General features: G+C 32.7%; 3 protein-coding genes across 5 annotated transcripts; all 3 read right to left on the reverse strand.

Moving 5' to 3' along the window:
- Nucleotides 1-52: 52 nt before the first annotated feature.
- Nucleotides 53-2,615, reverse strand: LOC123202111 (cytochrome P450 71D11-like). The gene is made up of 2 exons (XM_044617860.1): nt 1,560-2,615; nt 53-872 (listed from the first exon to the last, which is right to left on the reverse strand). The coding sequence occupies exons 1-2, from the start codon at nt 2,445-2,447 to the stop codon at nt 231-233; spliced, it is 1,530 nt and encodes a 509-aa protein (XP_044473795.1). The 5' UTR covers nt 2,448-2,615; the 3' UTR covers nt 53-230.
- A 4,464-nt stretch (nt 2,616-7,079) lies between these two features.
- On the reverse strand, nt 7,080-11,052 carry LOC123202112 (cytochrome P450 71D11-like). Its single transcript, XM_044617861.1, has 2 exons — nt 10,130-11,052; nt 7,080-7,894 (listed from the first exon to the last, which is right to left on the reverse strand). The coding sequence occupies exons 1-2, from the start codon at nt 11,015-11,017 to the stop codon at nt 7,259-7,261; spliced, it is 1,524 nt and encodes a 507-aa protein (XP_044473796.1). The 5' UTR covers nt 11,018-11,052; the 3' UTR covers nt 7,080-7,258.
- A 3,827-nt stretch (nt 11,053-14,879) lies between these two features.
- LOC123201996 (autophagy-related protein 18f-like) lies at nt 14,880-21,442 on the reverse strand. 3 transcript variants are annotated; one of them, XM_044617693.1, is made up of 8 exons: nt 20,566-21,436; nt 18,237-18,695; nt 17,711-18,154; nt 17,141-17,368; nt 16,195-17,028; nt 15,928-16,088; nt 15,244-15,609; nt 14,880-15,162 (listed from the first exon to the last, which is right to left on the reverse strand). In XM_044617693.1, exons 1-7 carry the CDS (start codon nt 20,839-20,841, stop codon nt 15,246-15,248), a joined length of 2,766 nt encoding a protein of 921 aa, XP_044473628.1. In that variant the 5' UTR covers nt 20,842-21,436; the 3' UTR covers nt 14,880-15,162; nt 15,244-15,245. The 3 variants fall into 3 exon arrangements, with proteins under 3 accessions (XP_044473628.1, XP_044473630.1, XP_044473631.1); XM_044617695.1 differs by having other exon boundaries at nt 14,880-15,609; nt 20,566-21,437; XM_044617696.1 differs by lacking the exons at nt 14,880-15,162; nt 15,244-15,609 and adding an exon at nt 15,658-15,848 and having other exon boundaries at nt 20,566-21,442.
- Between the last annotated feature and the right edge of the window lie 1,382 nt (nt 21,443-22,824).

Here is a 22,824-nt window from a genome sequence, read left to right on the forward strand (position 1 = left end):
ACCAATAGATCATTAATTTTATATTAAAATAAAACAATGAGTCAATTCAAAGTTCATTCAAATTAAATTTTATTATTTTTTAACGAGCAATTCCATCAAATTGCCCCTTTGCAGGCGGAACAGAATGGAACTTGAACTCATACATTATTATACATGATACTTTTTTTCACTCAACCTGCAAGATAGAATAACAACGACTTCTTGCTCTCACTAGGAAAACAAATTAAAAGTCAATTATAATCTGCAACTTTCATTTTAGTCTCTGGCTGATAAAGAATCGGGATGACTCTTAAATCATGTTTCCTTGTAATTGTCACACCAAATCTCTCTTCCATTTCCAAATCTTCCTCCCTCATTCCATCTGAAAGTTTCCAATCAAAATGGTACAGCAAAGATGCCAGAGGAAACTCAACATTAGCCAGCCCGTATATAATTCCTGGGCATATCCTCCTCCCTGCGCCAAATGGGATATATTCGAAATTTGTTCCTCTATAGTCCAGCAAGCCGTCGCTGAACCTCTCTGGACTGAAGCTCTCAGGCTCCATCCAATACTTTGGATCCCTTGCAATCGCCCAGGCGTTGATCATCACTTTGGTTTTGGCTGGCACGTTGAACCCATTGATCTCACATGGCTCTCTACTTTCTCTTGGAACTAATAAAGGAGCAGCTGGGTGTAATCTGAGAGTCTCTTTGATTACTAGCTTCAGGTACTTCATTTCGCTCATGCCCGTTTCATCAACTTTCCCTTTTCTGTTGAAAACTTCCCTAACCTCAGCCTGAGCCTTTCTCATCACTCTTGGGTTTTTTATCAGCTCAGACATTGCCCATTCCATTAGAGTTGCAGATGTGTCACTGCCTGCACTAAAAACGTCCTGCAGTGGAGGTTATATATGAGTAATCTTGAAAATATAAAGTTAGAAGAGATAATTTTTAGGTTTTAAACATGGTTAATAGAGACAGATTATCCATAGAACTCTTAAAGATTTGATATAGATAATCTACTTGGTATGGGAACTGAAATGCGAAAACGCGAAAATACTATAACTTATTTTTTAATATAAATATAAAAAAAATATAGAGGTTTATTATGAATGACAAATTTTATAAATATATATATATATATTTATTTATTTATATATGTATATATAAATCTGTATTTCTTTTTAAAAAATAGTGCTATAATAAGGTGTTCACTCGTCAACTTAATATGTTAACTAACAATTAAATAAATTGTGTTTATTAAATTTGATGAAGTCAATTTTTCTGGTGTTTACTGATAGTTGAAGAAGCCGAAGATAGAAAAAAGTTGAGTTTTAATACATCGGAGAATAATGAAGTTTTAGATGTTGAAGAGGAGAAAAGACAAAATCAAAGATTGGATTTGAATTTGTAAAAGAAATTAAAATATAAAACCGAATTTTAATTAGTTAAAAAATAAGACCTTTCCTGAAAAGCCTTTTTAAATTTTTTTATATTTATGAAATGCCTCTCAAAAAGGTTCGTGATAGTTTCGAGCTATTTTGGAAATGGGAGATAATTGTAAAATAAAAAATACTTACAAAAAGTACTGCTTTGACGTTCTGGGTGGTTAAGGAAAACTGAGGATCGCCATTTTCCTGAAACTTCAACAGAACATCAACCAGATCGATATCTCCTTCATTCCTATCAGCCATCTTATGTTCATTCACAATCTTTTCAAGTATTCTATCACATTCTTGCATCAGCTTCTCCATTTTTGCCTTGACCCCACTGATCGAATGGAGAAATTTGATGGAAGGAAACAGATCCGCAATATGAAAACCTGCTAGCAACTGTGAAATCTCCTTGGTAGCCGCTTTGAATTTCTCTTGATCTTTGCACTTCTTCCCAAAAGCTGCCCTCGCTGTGAGCCCATATGTTGATGAAAAAACTTCTTCAGTGAAGTTCATCACTGATCCTGCCTTTGCAGTAATAGAATTGATGAGATTAGCCATCTCTTCTTCTCTTAAAGATTGTAAAGACTGGACTCGTTTCAAGCTTAAAAGCTCCAAGGTACAAATTTTCCTTAATTTTCTCCAGTATTCACCATATGGAGAAAAGATTATATCAGCGTAGCAATAGGACATAATATTTGCTAATTCGTTATACGGCCTGTAAGCAAAAACAGCATCATGGGTTTTCATCACTTGCTCAGCAAACTCCGGCGAAGAAACAACAATGGTAGAAATTTCTCCTAGCTGGAGATGCATAAAGGGTCCATATATCTCGGCCAACTGTCGAAGTCCCCGGTGAGGAAGAGATCCCAGAGCGGCAAGCTGGTGAAGATTTCCAATGAAAGGCAATTTCCGCGGCCCTGGAGGAAGATTTAAAGTTCCACTGTTGGTTTTATTTCTTTTTCCTACCTTCAGCACCATGAAAATAAAGATAAGAAAGGTAAGAAGGATTGAGGAGGGGAATGGGAGCTCCATATTGGCAAGATTGGAAGAGGAACGTGAGAGGAAAATTACACAATTCAGCCTCTAAATGGACAATTATTGGAGATGGCAACAGCTTAAGACTAAGTACCTTGATCCTCGTTTCTGTTTATAAAGGAGAAATCTTTTCATCTATACACATCTCTAAAACAGGGATAATGAGAAATCTTTGTTTCTTTTCTCATAAAAAAAGTCCTCGTTTTTCTCTCTCTATCTTGTCAAAAAACTAAAATATTTATATAATCACATTATATTTATAATAATTTAAAATTTTTAAAAATAATTTAATATATAAAAATTTAAAAAATATATAAAAAAATAAATGAAAGATATATTTATTTTTGTTTTCATCTCATTTCTGTTTTTATTGTCTTCTTCGTTCGAGAAAGAACGGGTTGAATACCCCATTTTATGGCCAAATTGTCTATCTCTAACTATTAAATGTATTTCGTTATTGAAATATTCTCGAGATCTCCCATGGTCTGAGCCAACTTTCCTAGAGAGTTGGCAGCATTTTCAAGCAACATTATTTTACAATATCATAAGATCGTCAGCTTGTGCTGTCAAGGACGATGGCATTACCATTTGTGGATAGACCTTTGAACTTTGTGCCTCGCCCATCTCAATGATTTTCTTTGTCTTGACTTGATGCTCTCTTGAGCATCTTTATATGTTTTTTTGTGCTGTTTAGAACAACCAAGTCAATTATTTGGATATCTTACACGGTACAAATTGTTGACATTTGTAAACCGCAAACTAAGAATGATGTTGAATGATTTTTTCCCTCGTTAATAGAATATTAGCCAAAAGATTTATTCCCATGGAAGGTATACTAAAATTTCAAACTTATGTTCATCTATTTTTAAAATTTTAAATATTTATTTATTATTCAATTTTTATTAAAACAAAAAGTAAAATTATATTTTATTAAAAATATTTAAAAAATTATAATTTTATTATATTCTCTATTTTAAAAACTAATAATTTTATGACAGACTTGATTTTTTCAGTTTTGAACGTTTTTTCTTTGACAAAGACGTCTATTAGAGATGAGAGACATCTTTTTGTCTCATCTTTAAATGGTCGTTAGAGAGAAAAGAAAGAAAACTAGATTTGGGGAGGGGAAGCCACTTTTTAAAACTAAAAAAGTTAAAGCTATAGGAAAATTATTAGTTTTCAAAACTTAGGAGAAAATAAATAAAATTATAATTTTTTAAATATTTTTAGAAAAATGATAGTTTTACCCTTAACCCTAATAAAAAATTTTAATAGAAATTAAGTGATAAGTAAAGTATTTAAGTTTTTGAAAGTTGACAAGTATAAGTTTAAATTTCACTATACCTTGAGTAGGAATAAGTCTTTTGGCCAAGAATATTTAATATAAGATAAACATAGTTAGAATTGTGATATCAATCATAGAGATAAAAAATATTGATATCATTCAACAAAACAAAAAAAAAATAACAAGATAACAAAACAACAATGTCAATATGCATACAAAATTTAATAGAATAATCTAAATTTCGTCTTTTTGAACAATGGATGATTGAACTACAAGAACTCAGGTTTTTGTATAGGTTTATTTCTTGTAACAAGATTAAGTTCACATAAAAAAATTAGTTTAATTAGAATATAAATTTTAATTAATTTCAAACCATAATGCCGAAGGAAATATTTTTAATAAATTTTAACTAGACTGAGCTTTCTTAGACAAAAAATCATAAAAATTCTTTATCATATTTTATAACTTTTTTTTAAATACAAATTATTTCTATTAAAATTTAACCTTTTAAATATTCCTAAACTCAAAACAAGACTTATAAAACTTTAATTAAATATTAAATACTTAACTCACTAGTAAAAACAAGGGTAATTAATTAAAATAAGTAAAATTTTAAGCGTTTATACGTTTTTAGGCCACCTTATAAAAGTTTTATAAAAATAAGCAAACCGTATTTTTTTTACCATTTTTACCCTTATGTTGAAAAACCTATTAAAAATATTTTTTTCTGAGAATGTGCGTCGGTTTATGGTGGTTACGATGGTGGTTAGGAATTTTACAGTGAAACCTTAAATATGTTAAATTATATATATGGATGTTTTTGAATATTTTGAACGTTTAAAATGATGTAGTTTTGATGTTAATGGGTGTCTGGAAGTGTAGCCGTTGAGAGACAAAAGCGCAAAAAGTGAACAGTATCACGCAAACTGCACAAATTTACAGTGCCGTGCAAATCGCGCAAACACTGTTCACACCACGTAAACCGCTTGCAAAATCGCACAAAAATCCTATTCACAGACTATGACATCTACTTTTGCGCGATGTGAACAGTGTTTACGTGATATGAACAGTATTTGCACTGTGTGAACAGTGTTTGCGCAATTTGTGCAGTTTGTGTGACACTGTTTATTTTTTGCGCGTTTTTGTCTCTCAACGGCTACACTTTCAGACATCCATTAACATCGAAACTACATCATTTTAAGCGTTCGAAACATTCAAAAATATTCATATACATAATTCGACATATTTAAGATTTCAGTATAAAATCTCTAGCGACCATCGTAACCACTATAAACCAACGCACATTCTCAGAAAAAATATTTTTTCTTGGTTTTTCAACATAAGGGTAAAAAGGGTAAAAAAAATACGGTTTACTTATTTTGGTAAAACTTTTCTAAGGTGACCTAAAAACGTATAAATGCTTAAAATTTTGTTTATTTTAATTAATTTCCCTAAAAACAACATTAGTAAACTTAAATTGAATTAAACTTTTCCTTCACATAATTCTCCATGTAAGCAGGTCATCCTAGCATGTCTTGTCACTAGGTCATGATACTCTACATCCTTGGGTAACATGTCATCCACCTGTTGTCTCTCTTACCCTTGGCTCGTGTTTTCAATATCTTCAACGTCGTTAAATATTTCACCTTATCACCCTGTTGTCATACTTATTTATTCTGCTTTTAGGTTTTTCCACCCATCCTCTCCTTCTTACCTTAGATTTCTTTTAACCTCCCTTCCCTCTATGTCTTGGCATTGTTTTTCCTCTACACTTGAAGGCATTGGTCCCCTCATTATTTCATTAAAAATCAACAAGAATGAAAAAATAGGTAAAATCATTCTCTTTATAAATAGGTTATCTTGTCATGTGCAACCTAATTTGAAAGCACGGTTGGATCCGAAACGAGTTAATTCAATCTTGAAAGTCAATTTGGCTTGGTTTAATTTTATTCAAATTTATTTGATTTCAATTGAAACCGAATCTAAGTGAGAAAATTCAACTCACTTTTAAAATCGAACTGAACTCAAGTTAAAAGGTGTTTGATTTAATTCATTTAAAGTTTAACTCAAATTTATAGCTTGAATCAGTAGTTTAAATTTGTAACTCGATTTAATTCGAATTTATGGTTTGGATTAATCCGAATTCATTATTTTAATTGGTAGTTCAAATTCATGGTTCGATTTAATTTAAATTCATAACTTAAATCAAAGATTTTATATATTATTTAGGTAAAACCACAAACTCGGGACATGAATATGAGTCACAAACTCAAATCATAAAATAAAGTCAAACCAAATCACAAATTCAAACTATTGATTTGAGTTATGAATTTGAGTTTAACTCAAGCCTAATTGAACTAAATCATTTTGTATTTAAACCGAACTCAAATTATTCTGAATTTTGGTTTAAACCAAACTTAAATTAGATCATTTTTAATTTGGATTGAACTCGAGTAAAAAAGTATTCGAGCTCGGTAATCTAACCCTACTTAAAAGGTGCACCTTTAATCTTAGTTGCTCCCGTTAGTAAAGATAGCGTATTGAAAATTTAACATTATGCAGTTGTTTGTTCATATTGTGTTTGGCTTTTGCTGGGATAAAAAATAAAAATAAAAATCAAGTAAAGATACTCTATACGTAACACAAAACAAAGAGAATAGTTCTGTTGGTATGTATGGCCCAAAGATCAATGTTTGTTAGCCTGGAAATGTCATCGTTCTCGTCAGCACAGCCAAACAAATTTGTGATAATATAAAAAAAGAAGAGTTTCCAATTCTCTGCACTATCAGGCAGACCAATGAGTTATTAATGTCTGGATGAAAGTGGCCGGACTTGGCTATTTCAGAACCTATTGATCCACTGGCGAGAGAAGTTGCCAGAGAATGCAAGGGTTTGCCACTCGCTATCGTGGTTGTGGGGTTAGCTAGCTACAATAGAAAAGACAAATTCTTTTTGAAGATATTTCAAAGTTGGAATTTTAACTTATTTAATACAGTATTTTTGAGATTGATCATCCAAGATTTTATCTATTTGGTAAAGTTCAACCTTGAAGAAACGATTGGTTTTTTACATAAAAAAAAAAAAAAAAAAGAGGGAGAAAAGAGAATGTTGAACAATGGGACACTGCCTTGAACAAGTTGCGAGAGTGGGTTCCTTGTATTAAGGCACGGAAAAGGATATTTTCAAGGCCTTGAAATTGAGTTGTATTCATTACAAGGTACCTACAGTAGAACTTGTGTTCTTCATGTCTTTGTATCCCGAGAAATTTTCTAGTGAAGTGAACTTGTGCAGTGCTGGATAGCAGAAGGTTTATATACAAAAAGCAAAACTATGAACATGCATGATGCAGTCAGTGATTTTGCTATATCGATTTGCTCTTCCAGGGAGAGTGGAAATATACACGGCAGTGCGCCGTGCCAGATTGAATCCGGGACAGCGCACCAAGCCCACAGACTGCGTCTTGTCATGCCACCCGCCGAAGCGCTCAGTTTGTGGCTTATTTGAAAAACAAATTAAAAATAAATTAATCTGCAACTTTCAATTCAGTATCTGGCCGATAAGGAATCGGGATGACTCTTAAATCATGTTTTCTTCTAACCGTCACACCAAACCGCTCTTCCATTTCCAAATCTTCCCCCCTCGTTCCACCTGCAAGTTTCCAATCAAAATGGTACAGCAAAGATGCCAGAGGATAGTCAACATTAGCCAGCCCATATGTAATTCCAGGGCACATCCTCCTCCCTGCGCCAAATGGGATGTATTCGAAATTGGTTCCTCTATAGTCAAGAGAGCCATCGCTGAACCTCTCTGGATTGAAGCTCTCAGGCTCAATCCAATGCTTTGGATCCCTCGCAATCGCCCATGCGTTGATCATCACTTTGGTTTTGGCTGGCACGTTTAAGCCATTGATCTCACAGGGCTCACTACTTTCTCTTGGAACTAATAAAGGAGCAGCTGGGTGCATTCTGAGAGCCTCTTTGATTACTAGCTTCAGGTATTTCATTTCGCTGATGCCCGTTTCATCTACTTTCCCTTTTCTGTTGAAAACTTCCCTCACCTCAGCTTGTGCCTTTCTCATCACTCTGGGGTTTTTAATCAGCTCAGACATTGCCCATTCCATTAGAGTCGCAGATGTGTCACTGCCAGCACTGAAAACGTCCTGTAGTGGAGGTTTATATGTAAGTAATCTTGAAATATGTACAAACATAGACGGTATAATCTTGATGTGCTATAATGAGGTTTGCATTCAACTATTTTGGTCTATTCACTGATAATCAAATAGATAGTGTAAATCAAGTCTAATGAAATCAATTTTTCAAGTATTTGTCAATAGTTGGAGAAGCCGAAAATGGAGAGAAAATGAGTTTTAACACACCGGAAAGAAGAGAAGTATCAGATGTCGAAGAGGAGAAGAGATGAAATCAAAGTTTGTTCGAAATTGTGAAGAATTGAATGAAATAATTTTGTGTATATTTCTCCATGTATGAATTGTACATGAATATGCAAGGAAACAAAATCAATTTTAATCAATACATAATCAATAATAATAATATATAATAAGAAATCAAATATTAAGAATATGTTTTAAAATAGGAAAGTAGACATATAGAATATATTCCAATATCCCCCTCAAACTCAAGTAGGCAAAAAATTTGCTATCTTGAGTTTGTGATGTAAATCATGGAAGCATCCCAGATGATAGGCTTTAGTGAAGATGCTAGTTATCTGATTAATAGAAGGGACAGAAGCAAGATGAAGGGTCCCTTTGAGTGTGCTCATAAAAAAACATCATTATGAGCAACTTGAATGACATTACATTATCACAGTAAATGTTTGTAGCATTTGATTAAAAGACTCTCATATCTTGCAACAACCATCTTAACTAGAGAAATTTAGAAGTAGCGTATGCAAATGCTTTATACTCTGCTTCTGTACTTGAACAAGAAACAATAGTTTGCTTCTTATTGTGCCACGAGATGAGAGAATCACTTAGAAAGAAACAACAACCAGTAGTGAAACATCTATCCGTAGGATCAACAGTCCAGTCAATATCAAAATATGTACGTAACATAAGCGATGATTGAATAGAAAAATAAAGACCATAGAACAAAATACTTTTGATATATTGTAAGATACAAAGTATTGCCACAAAGTGAGTAGTACGAGGAGTAGACATGAATTAACTAACAATATAAAAGATATAGACAATGTTTGGTAAAGTGGTAGCTAGGCAGATAAGACTGCCAACCAATCATCTATAGAAAGTGGGATCATTTAACATTGTTCCTTTTATAAGAGAAAACTTGACATTAGCTTCAAGTGGAGTGGAGATAGTTTTATTATATCATAGACTAACACGAGATAAAAGATCAGTAGCATATTTCTCTAGAGATGTAAAAGACTGTGATCAACCAAGAAGAAGAAATCCATGAGCGACAAAGAAACTCAGTTATTGGAACTTGATAGGCATCGTTCGTTGTCGAAAGAGAGTATAGTAGATTATTGGAAATTGAGAAGGAGCACACTAATACACCTATTGGTTACCGAAAACAAAGAAATCAACCGAAACTATGTCAAACAACCCAGAAAAGACAAATAATGCTAGAAAAACAAGGAGAATGGGTGAGAGATCTATCGGAAAATAGAGAACCAAGAAGAAAACCCACGATGCTTGTCAAAAAGGCCGTCAAAAAAGGAAATAAAATACCTTGGGGGTGAAAAGAAGGTTCTCAAAAATAAACCCTAATTTCAAAGGTGAAATGACTAGTTTTTAAACTTGTGGGGTGTAAAAGGATATTTACTCTGATACCACGTGAAGAATTGAATGAAATAATTTTGTGTATATTTCTCAATGTATGAACTTAACATGAATATATACATATCTTTTAAATCATACACAAGAAAACAAAATCAATTTTAATCAATATACAATCAATACACAATAACATATAATGAGAAATTATATATTCAAAATATATTCTAATATAAAAAACCAAATATATAGAATATATTCTATCAAAAATTATGAAAGAGAGTGAAACGTGAAATTGATTTTTAATCTATTAAAAAAAACAGGGAAACAAATGTATTTTGAAGTTTTTTATATTTCCAAAACACCTCCGAAATGTTTCGTACCAGTTTTGGGGTATTTCAAAATTGTAAGCATTTTAGAAACACACTAGTAGATAATTATAAAATTTAAAAGCAAAATGTTATATGAACTTACTTTTGAGTATATAAATGAATACATATATGATTTGTCATCATATAATTGGGTATTGTTTTATCTTTAATTTAGAATTACTCAATTACTTGATGACATACGTTAAATAAGTATCTATTTATATACTCAAATTGGGTATACATAATTTTATTAAAAATTAAAAATACTTACAAAAAGTACTGCTTTGATGTTCTCGGTGGTTAAGGAAAACTGAGGATCACCATCTTCCTGAAACTTCAAGAGAACATCAACCAGATCGTTATCTCCTTCACTCCTGTCAGCCATCTTATGTTCATTTACAATCTTTTCAAGTATTCTATCACATTCTTGCATCAGCTTCTCCACTTTCGCCTTGACCCCACTGATCGAATGGAGAAATTTTATGGAAGGAAACAGATCCGCAATACGAAAACCTGCTAGCAACTGTGAAATCTCCTTGATTACCGCTTTGAATTTCTCTTGATCTTTGCACTTCTTACCAAAAGCTGCCCTCGCTGTGAGCCCATACGTTGATGAAAAAACTGCTTCAGTGAAGTTCATCACTGATCCTGCTTTTGCAGCAATAGAATTGATGAGATTAGCCATCTCTTCTTCTCTTAAAGATTGTAAAGACTGGACTCGTTTCAAGCTTAAAAGCTCCATGGTACAGATTTTCCTTAATTTTCTCCAGTATTCACCATATGGAGAAAAGATTATATCAGTGTAGCCATAGGACACAATATTTGTTAATTCGTTAAACGGCCTCGAAGCAAAAACAGCATCGTGAGTTTTCATCACTTGCTCAGCGAACTCCGGCGAAGAAACAACAATGGTAGAAATTTCTCCGAGCTGAAGATGCATAAAGGGGCCATAAATCTCAGCCAACTGGCGAAGTCCCCGGTGAGGAAGAGATCCCAGAGCAGCAAGCTGGTGAAGATTTCCAATGAAAGGCAATTTCCGTGGCCCTGGAGGAAGATTTAAAGGTCCATTGTTGGTTTTAGATCTTTTCCCTACCTTCAGCACCGTGAAGATAATGATAAGAAAGGTAAGAAGGATTGAGGAGGGGATTAGGAGCTCCATTTGGCAAGATTGGATGAGGAAAGTGAGGGTAATATTTACACAATTCAGCGTCTAACTCAACAATTACTAAAGATGACAACGTGCCAAATACTTTAATCTCATTTTTTGTCTCCACATAAGAAATCTTTTCCTGTTTTTGTCCCGCTCTCGGATTACAAGGATTTCTTGTCTTCTCTAATGGGAAAATTTCTTCTCTATTATTATGAAAAGAACAGGTCGAGTATTCGGTTTTGTGAATCAAACTGTCCCATGATATATGACAAATGGCAACATTTTCAGACAGATAATTCTACATTATCATAAAATCGTCAGCACAGGCTAACGAGGACCATGTGTGGATGGATCACTGTCAATATCAATGAATATCTTAAAAGATTAAGCTGAATTTTATATTTTGATTAATGGATGAGTGAACTACAAAAACTCTTACCTTTTTATAGGTTTATTTACAGGAAACCAGGATAGTAGGAAATAATTTTAATAAACTTTAACTAAATTAAAATTTTCTTTAAAAAAAAATTAAAAATTATTTATTACATTTTATAAATTTTTTTCTAAAATTACTCTCATTAAAACTTAATTTTTTAAATATTAAATAATTTAAAATTGAACTCTTAAAAATTTTAATTAGATGTCGTATGTTTAACATGCTAATAAACTAACTTTAAAAACAATATTAGTAAACTTACGGTAAATTAAACCCTTGTTTCGCACAATTCTTCGAACAAGCATGTCATCTTAACTTGTTTTGTCAATAGGTCATGTCACTAGACATGTTTGACTACTATATTATTCATGTGTTCTCTCTTTTATTTTTAATTTATATTTTTAATATTTTCAATATCTTTAATATTTTTCACCTTATCACCCTTTCTTGGACTTCATTTCTGTCCATGTCTTATCTTGTTTTTGCTTCAACAATTGAAGGCATTGGTCCCTCCTTGTTTTTTTCAAAAATAGTGTAGTTCTTGTACTGGAATAAGAATGAAAAAATGGATAAAGTTCATTATCTCTATTGATCGGTTGTCTTGTCATGCATGACCCAACTTGAAAGTGCACCTTTAGTTTTAGTTGTTGTCGTTACTAAGGTTAGCATATCTCAGATTCATTTTATATAAACTAAATAAAATTTATCAATCAATCATAACTTTAGGGTGTAACCATAAGTTATAAAACACTAAAATGAAATTTTTTTAAGTTATAGAAATACTTGAAAAACCAATTCTTATTCCAGTACAAGAATTGCACTATTTTTAATAAAATATCGAGGGACCAATGTCTTGTCATGCATGACCCAACTTGAAGGTGCACTTTTAGTTTTAGTTGTTCTAGTTACTCAAGTTAGCATATCTCAGATTCATTTTGTATAAACTAAATAAAATCAATTACAATTTTAGGATCTAGCATGCTTATGAAACATTTGTTAATAATAACTTTCATTAGGTAAAACTATTATATATAAGTTACGGGGACCTAACCAATATATAATACATTACTAAATCTATCAAAGTCTTATAAACTTTAAAGTTCACGTTAATACTGTCCATCAATTAATAACTTTCTCATTGTGTTTGACTTATTTTTATTGGAGTTTTCATATTTTTCATCTTATTAAATCAAAATTATAATTAATATTAATCTTCGTCGGTAAATTTTCCATCAGCTTATTGAACATTTAAGCATTATATAGTTTTTTCTTTTTTTCACATTATATAGTTGTTTATTCTTGTTTTGTTTGGCTTTTATATATATATACACGATTATGTAAAGAACTCCAACTCCTTACAAAAACAATAGTTTTGTCGGTACGTTTGGCCCAAAGATCAAATATCCATTGTCTATTCAAATATAATAATAAAACAATAAAATTATATGTTTAAATAATATATAATTTTATATATAAATAATAATATATTATTATATATTTAAATAGTAGTTTATTTTAAATTTTAAATTTTTTAATTATATAATAATATATTATTATTTATATATAAAATTATATATTATTTATTGGTATAATATTATCCATAATAGAATGTTGGCTAGCCTGGTTATGTCATTGTCCTGGTCAGACAGCCAGACAAATTTGTGACAACAAAAAAAATAAGAGTTTTCTATTCTCAGTAAGTTATTAACGACTGGATGAAGAGGCATGGGAATTGTTCACCATAAATGCAAGGGTCAGACTTAGCAATATTAGAACATATTATTCACCAATTTAAATAGTTTGCCCCTTGGGTGACTAAAGTGGGCATGTCGAGAGTTTAAGTTCAAGTTTTTCGATATCATATTATTAATATTATAATTTAGATTGATTTGATTCAATAATTATAGATTCGAAAAAAAAAACATATTAGTTAAACGGTTAGAAATCGAATGCAAGGGTTTACTATTGATTATAAAGATTGTTAGATTAATTATTAATTATGAGATTGATTACGATTTAAAAAAGACAATCTAATTTAATTTAAATGAGATTATTTATCATAAAAAAAAGGCTAAACGACTATTTCCCACCCAAGGTTTGATGTTTTCTCAAATGTCCCTTCTTTAACTATGAAAACATTAAATATCTACCCATGACCAGTTAGATTTAACAAAACCCTAACGCTTGAAAATTTTATCTCTTTTTGCCCCCCTAAACTTTAAAAACTAAAATTTTTCCTCAATCTAAGTTTTAAAAAATGGTAGTTTCACCCTAGAGTTTGGTTTTGAAATCTCCGACGACCGTTCCTGCTCCATTGCCAACGACCTCTCTCTCTTGAAGCAGCCTCTCCTTCCGACGAATGTTTTCCTCCCATTTGGAGGCTCGATTGACATTAGAGACGCCTTGGGAGACGAAAAACTTTGTCGGGGAAGACGAAGTTCTTCGTCTCCCAAAGCGAAGATGAAGCCGATCGAGCCTCCAAATGGGAGGAAAACATTCACCGGAAGGAGAGGCTGCTTCGGGAGGGAGAGGTCGTCGGCAATGGAGCCGGAACGGTGGCTGGAGATTTCAAAACCAAACCCTAGGGTGAAACTGCCATTTTTTAAAACTTAGGCTGAGGAAAAATTTTAGTTTTTAAAATTTAGGAGGACAAAATTAGATTCTATTTTAGTTTATTTTTAATATTATAACAAAAATGACAATTTTAATCTTATCACCGTTAGAGTTTTGTTAAATCTAACTGGTCATGAGTGAGTGTTTCGTGTTTCCATAGTTAAAGGATGGAAACTTGAGAAAACATCAAACCTTGGGTGGGAAATAGTCGTTTGGCCTAAAAAAAAACATTAACTTCGTTTTTCTTTTATGATTCTTTGTATCCTGAGAATTTTTCTATTGAACTGAACTTGTGAAGTGTTGGCAAACGAAAAGTTTGCATTGATATTATTGTTTGCCATAATGTTCTATGTTTTTAATTTTATAAAGAGAAAATTGTAACAAATCAGATTACCCATATACTCCCTTACTCATCACCAAATCACTCAGAACCCCTCCATTTTTTTTTTCAGCTCTCTTGTTTTGTAATACAATCTTTTCACTAATATAACTTTCTTTTTCTTTTTCTTTTACAATTTTCTGCTACTTTTACAATTGATTTAAGCCTTTTTTTTAAATAAATTTATTCACTCTTTTAATTATTTTATGTAAAAATAATTATAATCATATAAAGTCATAAAATTACATTTAAATAAAACAAATAAGTTAATCTTATAACTTTATATATATATAAAAATTACAATAAGATTATATGCACATTTTCGAATACATAATTAAATATACGAAAATTATATTATCATATAATTAAATGATTTTAAATTAAAGATAAAATACAACAAAATCACATAAACGTGTATAAGATTGATTCCGACCCGACAAAGCTGGCACAATAAGGGTAACAAATAATTATATGGAGAGCAAGAGATACAAGGTATTGCTGTTATTTACACATTGCAGTGATTATTTGGTAATGCATTTGTTTCTTCTGTTATTTACAGAGTCAACAGAAAGATGAAGATGAAACAAACCCCAACTCCACAATTCAAGATCTTCAGAGTCAAGCTCCCCTATGCCTCAATATTTGTCTACATTTCCCACCCATATCAATATTAACAAATCACCTGTTAATCAGCCCCCCTGGAGAATCAAACAATTTTCTGCAGAACTGAATAACAGGAAAGCTTAACATCAAGCTTCGGCACACATAATTTATCGATGAACAATGTCAACTTACAGAACAATTTACCTCTAATCGAATTCGTCGCCTTCGTCTTCAAAATGATTCTCCATTTTCAGGCTTTCAATGTTATTATTTACAAACTTGAGTTGAGCCTCCGATCTTAACCTCTCACTATTATTTACAATGTCATGCCGCTTCTTGGTTTTAAGGCTGTCACTATTATTTACATAGCCCTTGGTTTCTACCGGCATCCGAGGACCGTACCAACCATTTTCTCCAGTGTCGCTGTTATGTCCAGGCTCTGAAGCCCCACTATCAGTTATAAATTCAGGAGAACCTGAGCTACTTCTGCATGAAAGCCTGCCGTTTTCTGAAAGCCCAGACTTCTGATGCAGCAGCCTCCCATTGGCATTATTATCTATACCTGGAACCCTGCATAGCAAGAAAATGAAAAAGAATATATTTCACGAACATCGCCATGAGCTTCCATAGTTGTGCCAAAAAAGAAAGCAATAGACTAATTAATATATTCAATGAACCTGTAGGTAATTTTCACAGCTGTGACCAGAAAATTAATATTAAGATAGTCAAAAACCGGGATCAGGTGTTTTGACCTAGCTTCAATCATACGAGTAGGAATCCTTTCAATTTCAAAAAACCAAAGTAGAAACCTAATGGACAAAATGTAAATTCAAATAAGAGCATGCATCCTACAACTGGTAAAGACAGATATATAGAACTCCAAAGCACCTTGCTTGTCGAGGTTTGGGACTCTGAAGATGGTCATAAACTGGGATCGGGTGTTTTGATCTAGCTTCTATCATACGAGTAGGAATCCTTTCAATTTCAACTTCCCCTTTCAGTTCATCCCCCACTTTAATGCCCCCCATTGTCATAGACTGAAAGTATATCTGATAATCAATGGCGAAACAACAAAAGGTACATCAAACATCAAGCAAAACGTTTGCCTGATTCCATCAATAAATACTTCCAAAACCTTCTAAAAAAAGGAAATACCTCTCGTTTTGCCCACAATGGAATACAAGGTGGATGCATCTGCAGTTCAGCTTCAGAAATATACATGTGGTGTTTATCCTCAACACTGACTTTCATTTTCTCAACAGAACCCCTAGCCTCAGTAAGAAGACAATTTCCTCCATTCATTTCTTCAGGGTAAATCTTGTAGCTGTCTGAAGCTCCATTCTCACCATATATGTCTAAATTATCTTCTCGATCTCTTTGAATCTGCTTCTGACATATATTCCACTTCTGGATCGCCTCAACTACTAATCCATCATCACCATCTGGAACGGAATCATAAGCAGTGTCCAATCCAGACACACCTGTCATCACATGTAGACCAGCTGATGTCCGCAATGCATACTGTATCATACACCCAGTGGGAGAAAAAACCAATAGATGGTACTTCATTTTCAAAGAGCTCACACCAGCATATAAGCCACCATTTTCTCTGCAGTTGTGAAAAGCGGACGCAATGGCCCCAGAAAGGGAATTCATCCTTCCTGTTGCAGCTGCTGCAGCACCACTTACATGGCCTCTCCAACTATTATTTCCATTTCTTATTCTACTAACAACAGAGAGTGTAACCGGGGGACCAGATGCACAAAGACTTTGTTGATTGGGCAATTGTACACGTATATTAGGCGGCCAACGAACACCAGGTTTAGTCATGAAACCAGATCCATTATGTTTTGTGGTAAAACTAGTATCAGCAGACTGAAAATAGACAGATCCCCCTGCAGGATTTATAGCAAACAAATGGCTTGTCCCTCTAGAGGAACTAATCATAATCCAGTTGCTGTCATTACTGAAACTGATGTCCTGTATAACCTGAAATCAAACAAAAAGGGGAAAAAGAAAACAGATAAGCAATGACTAACATTAACATATGTGTCTGTCTACATGGAAAGAAAATGATTAAAAAAATTTAATGTGCTCTTACTGCATTTGTGATACCACGTTGTAGTATGTAAAGATGTACATAAGATGTATCAGGATTGCATGCAGAGGAGCTTCCAGGCATTATCTTAAAGACATTTATGTTATGACCCTGAACTGAAGCAGTCACTAAAAGAACCCCACTAGGATCAAAGCATAATGCCGAAATAGGACTCTCATGAGCCCTAAACTGGGCAACAACACCTTTACTGACAATATCTCTGACAATGACCTAAATAACCCAGGGATAAAAAAAATTAGGAAAGAGATAAAGGATCCCTATATTCAAGCCTAGATAATCAGATAAAGAGTAAAGTAGAACAGCATAATATATAAAATAATACTAATCTTATTCCCTAAGATAGCAGTATTGATAATAGCACATTTGTGCATCAGAATAAAGTAAATGATTCCTACAATAAGCTATACACAATATGTAAAAAAATTTCTCCATATTGAATCAGAAAAAGTCAGTATGAGAACTAACTAGATATTTGCATTAGCCTAATATAAGGAAAATAGAAAAAAGAAACAGCACACAGTAGAGGATAAACAAAACAAGGGTAACAAGTACCATTCCAACATTATCTGCATCTGGCCGGAGACCATTTACAGTTCCATTGCCCTTCCCACCAGGACTCGCCGATTGTAGAGAATTCTGGGAATCTGGTAGAAGCTCAGAGTAGTATCTTGACAGCTTCTTATATCCTATATCTCCCAGGGTCACTATCCCTGCAGCAAGTTGCTTGCTTGACACTCTTGCGTATTCCTTTGCATAGTGAGCAACCCGACTTCCATTTGATGCAAAGCCAGAGAAACTCAGAGAAGAGCTTAACTGTTGTGGACTGACACGCCCAGAATTGGAGACTACAACTGGACTTCCACTATAAGCCAGCCACCTGGGACCAACTGCAAGTGGTCCAATGCCTATACCTCCAGTTGAAGGATATCCAGTGCCTAAAGGATTTGTCAGAATGGCGTATTCTCTCTCTAATGTTGCAGCATCAAAGCAGTGTATCTGCAATACACAAATTTACTTATAGAAATTTAATTAGATAGAAGGTAACAGTGCTTCAGAGCATAACTATATATAAGCATACCTGGGATGCTTGACATATAGCAACAACTCTAGAGCTGCTCCTTACAGAATAAATCACTGATCTGAACTTTAACACATGCACATAAGATTGGGATTTCAAGGAATAAAAACGAACAACAGTAGGCTCAAAACTGTCATTCCCTGAGTCATGATAGTTTGGGCCTGTCCCATTAGTTGATAACCCATCCTGAATGATAGAGCCGCCAGAAAGGGACACATCAGAACAAGTTATTAGAAGCGGACGGACTTCTGCATACTTGTCTCTTGATCTTTCTGACATTATTGGCCTTGGGAGCATTTGCATAAATGAAACAGGACCATCATATCTGGAAACTAAGTCACACACATTATCTGCTTCTTCAACATCCCAGACCTGGAAACCAGAACGATAACCCAGAAGGAGAACTCGCCGTGTGACATCTCCCCCACCTTCTGACTTGTCAAACCCAGCCCAAAGCACCTTTAAATGATTAAAAAAAAAAATGATATGAGCCCTCTCCAATCTCACATCTTAATTTCAAGAACTCCAAAATAACAATAATCTTTCTACAAAAATTCCCTATCAACCGGAAAAATAAACTAAAATGTCTGATAAAAGCATCACAACAAGAAAGAATTAATAAAGCTCAGGATATAAAACAAAAAAAATAACAAAATGATGAAAGGTCTATGTGGGCCAAGTTATTCATATTAAAACTCTATGATTTGCAAAACCCTAATCCTATACTTATCAAATGAAACTTGCAACTTCTTGTCTTTCTTCAATCCCTAAAATTCACACAGCCTTCCTTATGTGTTTACAACTCTTCCCAACCCTTAAGATTTACACATTGCATAGTTTAAAACTGTTAGGCCACCAATCAAGTAGATATACAAAAAGAAACGAAAGGGAGACAATAACAGATTATTAGCAGACAGAGAGCTGAATGCTTTAGTTGCAGGCAGATTGTCAGAGGACAATTATGTATATTACCTGAGGACAGTAAGCTAACTGTAGCTTTGGTCACAGCAAAACGGACAAGCGGAGATTAAAGAAAATTGAGAGAAAAACGTAAACTGAAGCAAGAAAGAACTGTGAAAGGAGAAGGGAGAAGAATGGAAGGATTGAGAGAAATGTTAGGGAGGCTTTGGCCAAGGAGGAACTGGCACCTCTTGTTGCCATAGTAGTTTTTCTGTTTAGACTTGGATTTGTTTGTTTGATCCCAAATTAAATAAACTTTCCAATTGGGTTCTTCCATTCTCATTAGAGCAAAAAAAGAATATTGATTGACGTGTGTGGGAGTATCTGTGTTGCCGGAGTCATTTTTGTGCAGGAGAGTAATGGGAGGATCGGAAGCTTGGTTTAGGAATGTAGATTCCTAACAAAAACCAAATTAAGTGAACTACACAAGTTCCTCTGAGATTCAACTCACATTTAGGACAATATTGACATGGAAAGAATTTTCAAGTTCTCTCACCTTATCCACCATAAGTTTCAACATATACTCCTTGTTGCCATATTGAAAAATTATAACAGGGACAAGAAAAGTTTCTCCCCTTATCTCCAACTTGAATTGAATCAATGCACACCAATTGCCACAATTTTATAGACATGTACAGAGAATATACTATATTACACACTCACACAAGTTATAGGAAACAATCATATGCCAAATTGCACCAAAATCACCAGCATCAATCGCATTTCCAACCATCCATGTTAAATCATTATAATAAATGCCAATTAATATATATCACAGATAAACTAAAATATTCAATCATGGTGCAATGAATTCAACTTAAATGGCGTGAAATTCAACAAAGTAAATCTTTCCCTAACTCTTCAAACCCCAACCAGCAGTTGCACTGCCCACTTAATAAACCAAGAGTAAGACCCCACCTCATTCTCAAAGCCAAAATCTACACATTCAATAATACCTTCAAAATGAATCACTATTTTTAATAGCCCTCACAATTTCACCTAAAATCCATTAATCCCACTGCTTCAAACCTTATAAACTAATGGAACACACCAAATCAGCTAAATTCCAGATTTAAATTTTAATAATATCTCAAACCTAACAGGAGCTGTTTAATTCCTACATTTATATCGAACATCTAATAGTTTACCAATTTAGCGAACCCTGACTCTCAGCCTAAATTTCATATTCTAAGAAGCACTAAGCTTAAAAATGTATCGGGCTCCTGAAATAGGACTTTCAACACATAATATCGCAAAACATATCATTGTGTTTATGGACTTGCTAAAACACAGTTATATAGTTTAAAACCGTAAAAATAAATAAATATTTGCAAAGAAGTAGAATGTTTGCAAGTTAAAATTAATGTACCTGATCAAGGCTTGAATTTTCAACTCTCTCCACAATGGACGACGCCACTGACGCTGCCGACCGCGCCACCGTGGACGCCCCAGAGGACACGATCCTCAAATAACTAGAGATTGCACGGAACGAGCTCTTCGCTGACCGCGAAACGACACTGTTTTGTGACTTTTGCCCATCACTGTTACCACTATTCCTCATCCCAAAAACAAGCCCAACAATCAAATGAACAAATACCCAGAACGCAAAAGTTAATTCTCTCTCAGCGATTTTCCGCTTGAGCATAACCCCAGGCTGTTTCTATTTTTTTTACCGGGGAAACAACACTTTTTCGAGGTGCAAAAGAACCCTAACTTGTGCAAAGAAACAGCCCTAATTTGCTATTTTTAGATTTCAAATGAACTCATGATAGGTTTTGAGAAGAACCCAGATGAAAACGAACTTCCAATCGAAACAAAACCAGTTCAATTCCGCTTCACGTCGTTTTGTATTGGGGAAACCAAAAAAAAAAAAACTGCTTTGAGAAAACAAAAACAATTCGAAGTCGCAACTTTTTTTTGTTCTTATCTTTAATACCCCGGAGAAAAAAACCGAAACGATATCAAAGATATAAACATTTAATTACAATTATTGGAGATTGATCAGAATTGTAGTTCACAACAAAAATCAAACAAATAAAAAAATATACAGAACCAAAGAATTTCTTTTTTTTCAAATGAGAAGTTAATTTGGTGGAAGAAAAATAAAATTTACAGTACGGAATTGCATTTTAAGCGTCGTTGAAACAATAAATTTTGTGGGAGAAATCAAAGGAGAAGAAAGAGAGAATGTACTTGGGAGAGGAAAAGGTTGGATAATGAAGAAGGGTTAAAGTTTTGTTTTTTATTTTTTATTTTAATTTTTTTTTTCTAATTTTGCGAGAGCTCTTCTCAGAGTCAGTCTACGTCTCTATCCGTTGAATTTAAATCAAATAAAAAATAAAATAAAATAAAATTACATTCATTCTATATATATATATATATATATAATATATTATTATATAATTAGATGATTTTAAATAAAAAATAAAATAATTTTTATATATCATATATATATATATATAAATATAATCAAATGAGTATTTTTCATCCAAAATTTGATATAAATTTAATTTTTTATCTATTAATTATAAAAAATTCAAATTCTCAATAATATAATATTAAAATTAATATAAATAATTAACTCTAGAGATAAAATTGTCATATAACTAATAATATATTAAAAATAATAAAACATTATTCATTTCTTCTTTAAATTTGAAAAACTAATATTTCAAAAACAAAGATGATTCACAACAGGAAAACCCAATAGATTCTGATGTCAAAAAAAGAGGGAGAAACCCTAAAGTGAAAAATGTAATTTTAATTATTATTATTATTATTATAAATATACGTAATTTTATAAATGGTAAAATATGATATTTTAATTATTATTATTATTATTATTTCCTTTATGAAGTAAAGAAAGAAACCAGCGGCGAAGATTTCTCGATTAGCTGTTGGCAAGGCAGCCAGCCTATAATTTTGACTGCGTGTTCGCCAAGTTTTCTTGATTGTCAAGCATGGAAGGGTTAAGACAAACATCCACGTTTTACATATAAAATAATATATAATTATTATTATTTTATTTTTAATTTAAAATTATTTAATCATATAATAATATATAATTAATATACGTTAAATTATATTAACAAAATTAATAAATAATAATAATAATAATAATTAGAGATGTCTGGGTGAATTTAATATCGTGATTCATGCTAGGCTCCAACATGATATATATTTTGTTAACATAAATTGTGTTGACTGAATTTTCCTTTTCATACTTATTTTAGGATTTTTTTCAATTAATTGTTGCTTTCGAATTGGCCTATATTTTTAAAACTCAAACCTCATCGTGAACAAGTGGTTAATCTAGTCTAGATCAAAGTTAAAACTAATTTTAGCTATCGAAGTAAAATATATCAATTTGTGTTGAACGAAGCCTGTAACACATTATATGAAGGGTATATTAAGAAATAGAAGGGGAGATTCGTAATTTTTGAGAAAATTAGTGTTATTTATAGAAATAATGTGTATAACTTTATATATAAATAATTATATATTAGATAGTTTTAAATTAAAGATAAAATTATATTCAATTACATGATGATATATTATCGTCTATATACAAATTTGTTATTTTGAGAAAGAAAATAACAAGGTATTTTTACAAATTTATGTACCTATT

Source organism: Mangifera indica, chromosome 18 (assembly GCF_011075055.1).
Source record: "Mangifera indica cultivar Alphonso chromosome 18, CATAS_Mindica_2.1, whole genome shotgun sequence".
NCBI lineage: Eukaryota > Viridiplantae > Streptophyta > Magnoliopsida > Sapindales > Anacardiaceae > Mangifera > Mangifera indica.